This window comes from Acyrthosiphon pisum, chromosome A3 (assembly GCF_005508785.2).
Source record: "Acyrthosiphon pisum isolate AL4f chromosome A3, pea_aphid_22Mar2018_4r6ur, whole genome shotgun sequence".
In the NCBI taxonomy this organism is placed as follows: Eukaryota; Metazoa; Arthropoda; class Insecta; order Hemiptera; family Aphididae; genus Acyrthosiphon; species Acyrthosiphon pisum.
Genome location: NC_042496.1, coordinates 6,494,043 through 6,508,978, shown reverse-complemented (window position 1 = coordinate 6,508,978; position 14,936 = coordinate 6,494,043). Strand labels below are relative to the sequence as shown.

Below are 14,936 nucleotides of genomic sequence, written 5' to 3'. Positions count from 1 at the left end.
TTAAGTGTTAAGTATATAAATGTAAAAATTGGTATAAATAGTAGTTTAGTTCATGCATAAAATAACTCGTATATATATAGATATACAATTTTATTAGAGAATCGATTTTACTTGTTGGCTTAAGACGTCGTATGGCTACTTGACGTCCTTGTATAGGTATTACCTAGATTGGCAGTGGCTCATTGCTCGACAGCTTGATAATTATTTATGTATCAAAATATATTAGCAAAACTTAAGTGCCTACGTCCTACCTATTCCAATAGAAACAATTAACTTAAAAACTTAACTAAAAAAAGGTGGGTAAGTGGATTTCGCTCTGCTGTACAGTAGGTTACAAGTGGTATATAAGTGGTATTATAAGTTACACTTTTGATAAATATTCCTGTATATGTAAAAATATTTGAAATAATTATAGGTACCTACTGTAAATTGTATTAATTTAGCACAATTGCACAAATATATAATTTCGTTGAATAATTCAATTGGTTTCTTTTTTTATATATTATAAGTAAATGCCAAAACGCTATGTAAAATTAATTTATAGCGTGTGAAAATATTGTGAATAGTTATTTCGGTTTTTTTGTAACTGCTTTGAAAAACATTTACATGAGTGACCTGAAATTGAATTTAAGCTTTTTGACCGAAGAACAAAAATTGTTATTTTTTGACATAATAATATTAATATTTTTTAACTTCCATTAAATAAACTTATACGAAATTTGGTATCAAATTTTCAAGTTTAAGGTGGTTAAAGTTGAAATATCTTGCAAATTTTTGTAAATTGTATGAATCTCGTAATAATTTGAAATTTAAACGCTATCCAAAAAAATTAATTAAGTATTTTTAATATTTTGTAATTTCTGTAGGAACAACTTATGAAACTTTGTATTTCACTAAAAATGTTATTATGCTTAAAACAAATAAAAATAACATTATGATAACTTAACTGTCTTAACTATTTAATTTAAAACGGGAGACTCAATTTAAAACTAACTTGTTATTTATACTCGTAAAAAAACATAGTACCTAAGTAAATAAAAACCTCGAGTAAGTTACTAAGTTAGAAAGTTAAAATCGATTTTTCTTTAACTTTATAACTCGTTAATGACCAGATCTTGGGTAGTTGGGTTATAATTATAATTTATTATAGTAGTTATCACGCCGAGGACTTCAAACATTACTTCAGTACATCTATTACAATTTACAAGTACCTTCATCGCTCAAATTACGAGTGCACCTCTTATTATTTAGGTAATTACTATCGCATCGAGATATCTCGAAGACAAAAAGATTAATAGGTATACCATCAGTATGGTTGTGGGTACATAACATATTATAGGAATGGATAGTGATGTCGGTCATTCAACCACAGACAATAAGTCGAGTGGATGCCAAATCATTTTCAACCTAATATTAAATCATTCAATTTCCTTTACTCCCCAGTCCCCTCTCTTATTAGTGTAATTACTAAACCATATATTTTCTTTATCAAAATCAAGTTCTTTTAAAAATCTCTCCTTGTACTTTGTAGACGTCATTGCACGTACTATCATATAGTATCCAGAAGGTACCTACATATTTATCGTAATAGAACAATATTATTGTCACCTCTTATTATTGTTAATGTCGGTTCGCTGTCGAAGTGTAACATACTAACATGTCGACGCCACGTGGTGTACGAGCGTACGCATAAGGCGAAGGCGGTAGCAATTAATTTTTTCTTTAGAAAGTCGATGACGGACGATGCATCGCACACACGTTGGTTTAAACGTAAAAACCAACTAGTCTTATACATCAGTAAAGGGGAAAAATAATAACAACAACGACGATGGCACCGATATTTCAATTCGCATACGAAACTTTAGGCCATTAGGGTGTACGAATTTGAAATTACGATGAAATGCGAGTGTGTCACCATTCTATAATTGTATATTATTAAGACCATGATAGTTGTAATATACCTAATACAAAATGCACAATGCACATTGAGTTTAAATGGTATATTTATATGCTATATACTTATATACACAGGTACCTAGTTTGCTAGTTTGTTACACAATCACAATGCACTCATTGCACTCTCTCTATACGTAATGCACTATACATTTTTTTATGGATTCGCTTTTTGAGTATTGTTGCTGTGGCTTAGGATGTACAAGGTCGTCGTTTGTTTTGGCACTTGTATTCTCAACAATGCAATTCTTTAAATTTCTAGCGATACGGGTTTAGACAAACGATATTTATTATAAAAATTATTATTTGGATAGACAAGATGATAATATAGAAAGGTCTGCGTGTACCGTACAAACCTTTAACAATTTAAAAACGCATTTTTTTCGACTAAGTATTTATATTATTTTACATAATTATTAACATAAAATAATGGGCAATTTTCCAATGTGATAAAAAATTATAAGATTAAATAAAAATTGATTATAACTTATGAATAAGTCAGAATAACCTTATGTAGATTTAAAATTTCAATACATATAATTATTAACAAATAACTTATGTCGAACACATGTCGTTAACCACCGTATGAAAATATTAATTTTTGATTCTGAGCTGAGCAATGGATGTATTGGTTCTACAATGATGTGTGTGTGTTTTTTTTTAAATTGGAGTTGTGTTGGTCATTGTTTATTGGAGCATTTAAAATAATTTTCAACTACGAGGGTGACTTCTGAGAGAAAACTGGATCTAGTTAGTGAAAAATGTAATAATATAATTAATGCAATTATTTCAGCAAAGTTAATTAAATTGATGGTATTATACTTATTGCAAAATAAATAAATTACTATAATAGTAATATAAATATATATATCATACTAATGTAGAATCTAATCTGATAGACCGTCTTTAGAATCGTTTTTTGTATGCAATGATTTATAATTAAATTCAGATTTAACATAATTAAAAATACTAAAAGACAATAATGATTGAGCAAAAAAAGAATCATAATAATAGGTATTTTAAAAACTCTTCGTAATTACACTACAAAAAGTAGAAGAAAACCTAGCGGGTGGTCCCTGTCATCCCGGATCCCGCATCAGATGACCACGACGACAAACATACATCTTTCCCCTTCGATTATGATGACGGACGAGTTTAGGTTTACCCTGATAGTCAGAGTCCGTAGATACCACATACTCACCGCAACCGGTGGTCGACCACCACGTCCGGGACCATCTTACGCGTTTAACGTATTATGAGGAAGTTATCGTCGTGAAGTGCTCAACCAGTACTGCTCTAACTTCTTCCTCTCTAGCATGGATGTTTGACGTCTGCAGTGTCCTAGAGGTGTACTTGCGAAAGGCGATCGTGTTGGACACGTTGATGTGATAACCTTGATTTGACGCAGCCCCCATGTTCTATCCACTCCACCACTCACAAAAATGTTCTCCCACCACATGTTTTATTCACAGCTATGCAAAATAGTTTTAGTCCGATGACTGAATGCAGTGGCAAAAACGAACCTAAAATAACCCACAATCAACCTAAAATTGTGTCTCAGTGGTGTACATGAACGTTTTGACCGTGATCGGATAATCGATGATATCTGTCCGTCTGTAGTTCAGTTACCCAACTCGGACTGTGGGATTGGTCAAAAGCCAGACCAACCGCAGTGTTACCTGGCGGACTCAACCACTGGAAAAATGTATCCAGGTCAACTGACTGTGCGACGACACGTGAATGATCGCTGCTAGATCGGCCGAAGGAACGCTTTTGCTATGCTCCACAGCGGTGCATGGTTGTTTGCATGATCATGAACTATCATGGCATCCATCAAGCGTCCTTCGACATGGTCAGGTAATCCCACGAGCAACACTCGGTCCAGTTTCCTGGTGTTCTCGGTTTTGAAGACATACAGACCTGCGTTCGTGTACGCATGTCTCATCTTAAATTTCCTACCACATCATTCACAGTTGTAGATGGGGCATAAATATTTTACCCAATCATCATTACTATATAATCATAAAATAATGTTTTTTTGTCTAGTATTACGGATGATAACGACGATGATAAGATGCAGATAAAAGAACTCGGACACATTCGTTTGTGCCCTGCATCACCGTGCACGGAAATATTGTAAACAATTTATGTACCTAGTTGATCAGCAAAATTTTGTCTGGCGTGCACAATCCAAACTACGAGTTATGATAACTATAGGCGTAAATAGCCCAAATTTTTTTAAACTCCTAACTTTACATTTCATTCCGACGAGTTGATTAATAGTTTCATAAAAACCAGTATGTACTGGAAGTTCGGGGTGATGAAGATGATACACTATAGTTCTTGCGTTGCACGGGCACTGTTTCACCAGAAGATGTTTATGTAGGTTTTTTTTATTAAATTCAAAAATAAATTACTATTCAAAACAAAATGATTTTTCCATATTTATAAAACAATTTTTGGTTAAATATTTAACAGCCATTAATAACAAATATTTGATCTAGATTTATCAAATTAAAATGTAATATAAATCTACACTTAATTATAAAACATTTCAATTATAATACAATATAAAAATAATATATTACCTACTATACATTTTTGTACAAAAAAATAAGTAGGTACACGATATTATCGTTTCCATAATTGGGCAAACTTCTTATGCACTTCTATACCTACTTGTTTACATAATAAATTACTATTGCTATACGTTTATATCACTATTTTTTAAACAGATTATTATTGACTAATGTACAATATTAATTACATAGGTACTTAAATATAATATTATAATATTATTATATACATTTCATACAATTAATAAAATAAAGAGAAAAAGTATATCAATTACCTACTACCTGATATAATTCACATTTTATAATAAATCTACATATTATTATCTCACTAGGTATTGATGTTTAAAAAATACCTCCTTACATTTTAATAATCAAATAAATAATAAATAGATACATTAAAAATGATTAAATTGTTTATTGAAAATGTATTTCTTCGTTTGGGGGGGTTTGACCGTAAATCACTATCATAATATTAAGAATATTATGAATAATGCATTATAATAGTGCATTCTTGTTTAATAGGACGTGACAAAAAAACTATAGCGAAGTAATATTTTGTCGGTTTGAATCTTCTGACATAACGAAAGTTTTCTCTAAACACGCGTTATTTGATATAATATTATGTACATGCGTATTATATAATATATGTACTTGCATAGTAAATAATATAATTATAAACATGCATTTAAACCATTCAGATATCTAGTTCAAATATTTAATTAAAATTATAAATACAAAAATACAACAAGTGAACAACATCAATAACAATAACAACAACAAAAACAATAACAATAATAAAACACATTAGAAATCACATTTAAAAATCGTAGGAAGAAGAAGAAAACACATGAGGACGGTCAGATGAGACAGCCGGTTGTTGGACGACTATGACGACCAATCTTTTTTGATCATGTCGGCGCCTTTTTCACCGATCATGATGACGGGCGCGTTAGGGTTGCCACTGATTATGTTCGGCATGATCGAGGCGTCTATCACTCGGAGACCATCGATACCGCGCACTCGCAACCGGTGGTCGACCACCGCATCAGGGTCCGTATCCGGACCCATCTTGCACGTGCCGGCCGGATGGTAAATGGTGAACGTGAAGTGCCTGAGCGCGCATTCCCAGTACTCGTCGCTGAACAACTCAAACTTCTTGCACCCCGGCATGGGTGTCAGAAGCGGCCTGGAGTTGTATTTGCGAAACGCGGCTGTATTGGACACGTTGAACGCGATCCGGATGCCGTCAACCAGCACCTGTACGTCTTCCCGGTGCGCGAAATAGTTGGGCTCGATGATCGGATGCGCCAGCGGGTTCTTGGATTTCAGCCGCACCCATCCGGAGCTTTTGGGACGCAATAGCAGTGGCAGCAGCGTCCACGTCTCGGCATTCACCAGTGGCTTGTACACGGTGTTGTACACGGCGTCTCGGAGTCCGGTGATCTTCCGTATCTGATCACCGTCCGAGTTGACGGAACTGGGCGCGAAATGAAACTGTATGTCCGGGAACTCACCCGATGGATCAGCGTACTTGGTGTTGACGAACGCCAGGCCCTCGACGCCGCTGGATGTCAGCGGACCCCGCTCGTTCATTATGTAGTCGAGAGCCACGGACGCAGAGGTGAACCGTGACTTTTTGAACGTGATCGGATCGTCGATGAGAAACGTCAACCCGCCCAGGCCCACATGGTCCTGCAGATTGTGGCCCACTTTCAGATCAACGACCGGTTTGATGCCCAATTCGGTCAGGTGGTCGGCCGGCCCTACGCCCGACACCATGAGCAGCTGCGGTGATCCGATGGCACCCGCTGAAAGTATCACTTCCTTCCGGGCGGTAACCGTCCGCCTCTTGCCGTTCCGGAGGTACGTGACACCGGTCGCCCGAAGCTTGTCACTGCCACCATTACCACCGGAAAAATGTATCCGGGTCACTTGGCTGTGCATCGACACATGAATGTTGGGCCGTAGTCGGATCGGCCGGAGGAACGCTTTGGCAGTACTGCACCGGCTGCCTCGGCGCGTGGTGGTCTGCGTGAGCATGAACCCGTTCTGGTACTGACCATTGATGTCACGGTTCTGATAGCCCAGCTCCTCGCCAGCGGCAACGAACGCTGTAGCCAGAGGTGTCCGCCACGGCGCCTCCGACACGGTCAGGTAACCACCACGTGCGTGATACTTGGTCCTGGCCAGGTATGGGTTCCGGTTATCTTCGGATTTGAGGAAATACGGTAGTACGTCCGCGTAGGCCCAGCCAGGGTTGCCAGCCGCGGCCCACATATCGTAATCCCGTTGGTTGCCCCGCACGTACACCATGGCGTTGAGCACGCTGGATCCGCCCAGCACTTTTCCGCGGGGCCAGTTGCACCGATCGTGTACCATGGCCAAGCAGTATGGGTTGTCGCTAGAAGGCGGCGCCGTCTTATACTGCCAGTCCATATCGGATAGTTGCAGGTAGCCGACGAACGAAGGAACGTCCGATATCTCTGTCTCGTCGCCACCGGCCTCCAGCACCAGCACCGTCCAGTTTTGCATTTCCGACAACCTGTTGGCTATTACGGCCCCAGCTGAGCCCGCGCCCACCACTATGAAATCGTATTCATCTCGTACCTGAAATAACATTATCACATTAGAAATTAATTACAATTTACACGCACATTGATATGTTTTATGATATTATAATATTATGTTTTGGCCGTGCGTCGACTACTATAAATTCTTGCACGTAAAATCCTACTTGAAAAATAAAAATTAACTTCAACACGGACAACTTTCCTCGTGAGATGGAAAACATACATAATTAAAATGTATAACATAGGTAGGCATTTGAATGTATCAATTCAATTTTTTTTTTTAACTGTGAATTATTTTAATAATTAATATAAGACATATTTATATCTTTCATGAGAAGTTCATAGCATCATTGCTTTGTAAATTATAAGTTAGGTACTTGCCTAACATTATTATTTAAATTTTTGCATACATATTTGTAGACATACGTTTTTTGATTTTATTAATATCACTATATGATTATAAAATGATATGATTTCAAGAATTTAATATTTTGTTCCTTTTCCATGTAGGTTTAGTTAGAAATGTAACGTATAAAACAAGTCCCGTGCTCATATTCAGAGTACTCATAATTAAATAGTCCAATATAATACCTATATTCCAATGAACCAGTTGTTTACTGTGTGCAGACAGCAGACGTATTGTCGGCACACAAAGAATAAGCCATCACAAATGCTAGTCGGCACACCTGGTACGTTTTTCGATGGTCACCAGCAACCAGTATCCCGGTCTTATTATTACCTATTATTTTCTTCGTAAGTTTTACTTTTTAGCAACCTCTATAATATTGTAGTATGTTGTTTGAAACTCATTTTTTAAAAAATTATCCACATTATAAACATGTCATTGTATGGATACTTAATATACAATACACTATAGTCTATAATGTATAAGTAATGGCAGGCGGACAATTTACGAAAAGTTATTACTGTTATATTATGTTTGATATATGAATACATCGTAATAATATAACATAATGTACCTACTACCTACTGGCTTAATTTTTTTTTTATCAATTATTATGTTTAACAGTCTGTAATTTCATCGATAATCGTTTAGCTACATATCAATACTGGAACAATGATCGAATAGCAGAATAATAGCAAACTGTACCTCCTAGTTTTTACAATCATCGATTAAAACGTTAACGATTAACCTATACCACCTGGGAGCGAATTTGTATACAAAACACAGTTACAATAGCAATCTATTCGTAGAGAGTTTAAGTTTGAGAGACAAGGGAGAGATAACTTATAGTCACTGGAGACAATCGAAATATACCATACATTAAAATCAACTGAAATCAAATTACAAAGAAACTAGATATTTTTACATATTATGAAATAGCGTATAAATAAGTAATAAGTACCTTTTGAACAAAATATTTTTTTTGAACATTTTGGTATGCCTATGCCATATGGTTAGAATATAAAATTAGAAATGTTTTGTTTATCTGCAGCATAGGATGATTACAATAACAAAATCGTGTTGATTTTTTAAACTCATTTATTCAATAATTAGCAAAATAATATTTTTTGATTTCTGATAATATTTTAAAAAATAAACATTAATATTGCTTCACGATTTTTGTTTTGTTTTAAGCTTAGAACTTTCTAAATAGTAAATACGTTCTAAAGCTAATGAATTTATAATGAAGTTATGTTACTTGTTTGCCAATATAAAATTCGTCATAACGGTATTATAACATTATGTATGATCATAATTCATAATGCATAATAAATAATGGAATTTTCAACTACATCTGCCAATAGAATATTATTATTCAAACATACATGATGTTAACATAATATAAACTATTTACAATTACATAATAATACCTACTGTTGTTTAATTTATATGTAAATATTTTAGTTTAAAAATGAGATTCATGGCCGAAATAAATTATTTAAATAAATTGGAATGATAAATGCTTAATATTATAATTCCGATTTTAATAACCTGATTCAAAAAATAGTATTATAAAGTGTTGTTGTTAAATACATATTCAAATCAAATCAAAAAAAATATATATACATTGAAATAAGATAAAAAAAATATTAAAATAAAAAGCGGTAAAGCAACGATTCTCTATATAAATATAAATCTATAGTAAAATTGTCTCATACTTAATACCTATGGGTACAATAATACTGAACTGTATTTATAATATCAATTTAATATTAGAATACTTGAGTTTGGTAAGAATAATCTTCTCACATTTAATTACCCTATTTTCTTTTTTTTACCAACAAGCTAATTGCATTATTAATCGTAATTTAACGCATAAATTACCTTCATGTGAAATTTTTGTAATAGATGCGTTTAGGTATTCAGTAAAGTATCACTCGTCGCATGGAGTTGTATTTTACAACTATTCGAATAGACTATAATATAAATTATGCGCCATAATAGGTATACATTATGCAGAGTACTATTATAATAGTATGTAGGTAGTATGAACATAATTTATTAAGCCAAACGTAATCGTGTTAAGATTTACACACATCATCAAGTACGTGTTAAGCTCAATAACCAGTATTTTATTACCCGAATATTGTACTAATCAAATTCCTTACAGTTTTATAATATACCTATAGTGATAGTGAATATAGTGCCATATTGTTGTGACAATAATGAATAATGACGATTTAACCACGTTTTGATTCGAATTGATACACACATAAAATCAACATAATATTATGGTATTGCACCATATAGTCCCCAACTAAAAACGATTTTAGTTTATCGATATTATTTAGGTTTTCTTCTTTTTTTTAAATATTTTAACTTGACAATTTTATTTTGATTGCTACCTTGGTACATATAAATGTTATTAAATTGTTTGACTTTATACATTTGTAATTAAACAATTAATATTGAAGTATTAATTAAATATTTGGAATATGAACTGTTTGAATGAAAAATGAAAGTTATTTGTACAATTGTACAAACATATTATTAATCAACGATTTCATGAATGGCATGTCAACAACAATGGCTAGAGTATGAACGATATCTATTATCTATGCTTTGTATTTTATAAATTACAACAATAAGATTCATGATATGTGTTATGTATTAACTAGTTAAAATGTAAAAACTAAGTAAAAAAAATTTGTTTTAACTTTTTTATCTTTTCTAGTTAGTTGATTTTATAATTAATCAGATAATTTGACTAATTTAAGAGTCCATTTTAAATTTCTAATAATTTAAAATTTATCCTGTTAGTTAAAAATCAATACATTATGTTAACATAATGTTTATACATAGATATGAGTATAATATGATTTTATAGTTATTACCTACTATACTAATAAATAAATAATTTTGTTTTTTTTATCACTCTGTAAATAAATATATACAAATATTTAATATTCTTTGATTTAATAATCAATAGTGGACACCGAACATTTTGTAATTATTAAATCGGTTAAGTCGCTATACGTATAGTTAATGTGCAATAATAAAAAATAGTATAGTATGAATTTTTAACAAAATATTAAATTATCATTTAAAAAAATGTAAAGTTATACAATCCTTAATGCCACAAGGTGGTACATAAAAAATAATAATTTCCTTGGAATAAGCGCTATAAACAGATTTACAACGACATGGAATAGCCTTACCTATCAGCATGAATAACAAATCAACTATAAAACTTACATGACAGACTAAATAAGACCGAAGGAGCTCCCCACATAAAAATCAGCTAAGAAATCCGGATTAAAACCACGTGTACCTCGAGATATATTTCTAAGACCACGATAACTAATAAATCTGATATTATCAAGTAATGTTTCTCATTAGTTATATATTTATAAGTACCTAATAACATTATAAAAAAAAAGTATGTTAACAAAATTCATTAAATTAGTGAAAAAATACAAAATTGACTAAATTCTTCTTACTGAGTTCAATTAATTTTTTCTTAATCTAACTATATGGTATGACGTTTATTGTAACTTAGGCAATAGTATATTAATATGTATCCTATATGATTTTAAATATGATTTATGATTTTAAAGTGGTAGGTATAATATACCGTAAACAGCATTTTTTATGACATTCAAAAAAAAATTGTGGTCAACAAATATTTGAGCCTAGATTATAGGTATTATTTTGTTATCAATACTATTAATTAATGTCCAAAATATAATAAAACACGCAATTAAAAAAATAATTATAAATGTATACATTTATTTTTCATTTAATATTTGTATCATACTTATTATACAAAGACACCGTAAATTGTGTCTATGGTCTAATGAAAATAACTTTCCGCGATGTTCAACATTTTCTTTTATTGAAATTAGTTGCTCAATATGACTGTTTTAATTACTAATATAGTAATATGTATAGTAATAATACACTTACAATAAGTATTCAAATAAATTATGGATCAATATTGTAAATGTTTACACACATCGAAAATATTTAAAAACTAAAATCATAATATTTATTCGTATTCACATTATAATATAAACGAAGTATCTTTTTTTGTCTGTATTAGTATTAGTAGAATGCAATATGATTATTTTACATTGTATAATTTTATATAAGCTACTGCAATGAACACTTAAGTGTAAAATTATAAGCAAAATAACATTAGTAACTTTGTTCACCTGTTAGCTGTCAATATTTTCCTATAGTTATTATAATATAATAGTTTATATTATCACGTGAAACCGAATGTAAACAAGAAAATCAATTGCACATCATAATAACTTAATTAAATGTATAGCCAACAAATAATAATACATAGGTATGTATAATGTGTGGGCCGTAGGCGTATGTGAAGTTCAATATAAACAAAACTACCTAGTTTGTAGCTGTCTACATTTTCATTAGTATTGTAAATAACCAAAGTGATTATCATAAAAAAAGTTCCTATCCTTTTTTTTGAGTTACCTATATTGTTTTATTATTTTTCATACACTTTTTGAAATAAAAATAAATCTTATATAACCAAGAGGTGTATTGAAGTATCATACAATTATGATGGGTAACCGGTTAACGGTTTCTACTAAAGTGGAAAATATTTAAGATCTTGGATATATTAACTTAAGTAACTACATAAATATATAATAAAGTACATATGCGTATTATGTACCTTTATAATTATGTAATAATAACAACTTTCGTGTGTATTGCGGAACTAACTAGAATCTGATTTCTAGACGATTGATTATGTGAATATTGGTAACAAATAAATTAAGAAATTAATAATATTATACTAACCAAAAATAAAATGTTCCAAAAGCATAAACCCTCGAGAAGAAGTTTAAAGCGGGTTTAATTTTTATGATAGTAAAAATACCATCAATGTTTTATTTTTTTCTGGATCATATTTTTAGGTACACAAGCTGTGTGTTTATTACCTATTATAGAATAGTATAGGAGAAGTTTGGGAGCGTTACGTTTTATGGTTATTGGTGACGAATCATATTATACAGTCATTGATATACCACCGATATCTTATACATTATACGAGTGACCCTACCTATAAATTGAAAGGGTTTACGGCAGTGAAAGGAATCTGATTCGGCTATATTGTTATCTGTATAATATGTTATTAAGCGATCACAAAAAAGGATGATGATAACAATAATAGTAGTGTCAACCTCATTTCCAAATACCAAATAAGACGCTTAAAAAAAAAAACATTATTATTTTTGTGTGCAACAAGAATGGAAAAAATATATTGTAATCCGAAAAAATAGGTATGGGAATACAACGAATAACAACAACGATACTATAGGTAATCTATTGTAGTCGATATTCCAGCGTTTTACCATACATTATCTGAATGAGGTGCCCTCAAATCGACCATCATCGAGCAAAATTATTTGATTTTTGGACGTAGATCGTATACACTTGAGGTTAATTCGTCTTCGTTTTACACAAATTAGCATGTTATTGTGGGAACTGACGGTGACAATAATAAAGAATAATTACAGATTACGATAAAAAATTACCCCATAAAGAAAAAAAGAACGGTGAGATTTAAAGTGACGGCTGAGTCAATCAGACCATTTATAAACCATAATATTATAATTTATCTGCGGTTGAGTGAAAAGAAAATTAAAGTAAAATTCCTCTGTTAATCGAACGCATCGGTAAAAAAAATATATTACTGCCTCTCCTCAAGTTGCTACACCCTGAGAGTTATGGGGGGGGGGGGTTGAAGAACGGTGTACAGGGAATCCGTACATCCCGTAGACAAGTTTCTGCCATACCCTGCAGCACAAATCCAGAGTATGCCTATGAAAGTTATCGTCGAACGCATAAAACGTGAAGTCAAGGAGTAAGGGCTTAAGTGTAGGTATATGTACGAATGTAGTATTTACCTCTAGGACGTCTACCACACGTGACTCAGGGTCGTACATTGAGTACCGGAGGTACGCCAACCCGACCACGAACACGGGGATCATGCCAGCTCCAGTCCATGCGGCGCTGCTCATGGCACCAGATATCAACGACGCCATTGCTGCTGCTTTGGATTTTTTCGCAGAAAAAATTGTATACGACCTCCGATTGATTTTCGGCACCGGCGTGAACTACGCGTTGAACAACGGCACTAATATCTTATGAAATAAAGTATAGAACTCGCGTGTTATCCGAACGGTACCGCGGTCGCGGTCGTACCGTAGTCTTGTCGTGGACAATATCCGTTCGGGGCACAATGACCGACCCGGGCGGTCTTCATGTTTTTACGACGATTTTCCGGTCCACTATAGGCACGGACACCGACGACTGTATCTACACTCGTCCCGGTACCCGGCTTCCACCATCACGACGACTACGACTATTGCTTTCTAAAACCGTAAACACCAACTAAAAATAATAAAATAACAACGATAATACTACTACTACTACTACTATTCTTCTACTACTACTCTACTACTACTACTAAAGTACTACTAATAATAAAAATAATAAAAATAATAATAATAATAGCAAGACGACTATATGGGGACGCGACGCGCTCGAGGACGAGTGAGAGTTCTTCCGAGACGAGACTAGACGACTGCGGCAGTTTCGCCGGGGCCCGAGTCCCACCACCGCGGGAATGCATTTCTATATTGATGTGATATATATATAAATATATATATAAATTACACATTATATTATATTATACGCGCGGAATTGAACGTAGACCGCCACCGCCACCGCCGCGTACGATATTAACGTGCCCGTCGCGTATTATCGTAAGATTTGTGCGTTCAAATTTTTTTTTATATTTCACTTCCCGGCCGACGCGAGTAAATAAATATACGCGTATACCTACGTGAAAGTGGTCACGACCCGGCGGGTTCGGGTTTCGTGTGTACCTATAATATACCTACGTATAATATTATTATATATATGCGCATATACAAGTTTAAAACACTTTTCGTTTCACTTTATAACGGTCCTTGAAAACTGTGCACGTAATTGCAATCTCCTCTCGCAAATTTTATCAACTACTCGTTTATTAAAATGTACGTTTAAAACGAAAATTAAACATATTCTAATTATCTCTTATTGGTAGGTATGACTCTATACCTTCCACGAGTCGTCTATGAAAAAGAATACATACCTATACCTCAGACCCATACTTACGACATTTTACAGATATGTAAAATGGCAATGCGTTTGAAATATCGATAACTTCTTAGCGGTTAATCTGTATTATGGTTTTCATGTTTAACTAATGATTCTAATACAGACATTAAAATTAATTGTGTAATTTTTAATTTTAACGTTTTTAAATGTATTTATTTGTATTTAATTGGTTACATCATAATAATATGTCAAGCAGGTTAGTATTATTTAAAATCATTAATATAAGTATCTATA

The 14,936-nt window shown here is 32.9% G+C and overlaps 1 protein-coding gene across 1 annotated transcript; it reads right to left on the bottom strand.

The window, feature by feature from the left end:
* Positions 1-4,378: 4,378 nt before the first annotated feature.
* LOC100169582 (glucose dehydrogenase [FAD, quinone]) lies at positions 4,379-14,178 on the bottom strand. The gene is made up of 2 exons (XM_001945191.5): positions 13,445-14,178; positions 4,379-7,136 (listed from the first exon to the last, which is right to left on the bottom strand). The coding sequence occupies exons 1-2, from the start codon at positions 13,580-13,582 to the stop codon at positions 5,415-5,417; spliced, it is 1,860 nt and encodes a 619-aa protein (XP_001945226.1). The 5' UTR covers positions 13,583-14,178; the 3' UTR covers positions 4,379-5,414.
* Positions 14,179-14,936: the final 758 nt, after the last annotated feature.

Bases quoted from the DNA above. Each gene is read 5' to 3' on its own strand.
- LOC100169582 (XM_001945191.5), bottom strand. From the start codon at position 13,582: ATGGCGTCGTTGATATCTGGTGCCATGAGCAGCGCCGCATGGACTGGA. The intron at 7,137-13,444 runs GTAAATACTACA...ATGTTATTTCAG, and splicing joins GTGTGGTAGACGTCCTAGAG to GTACGAGATGAATACGATTT.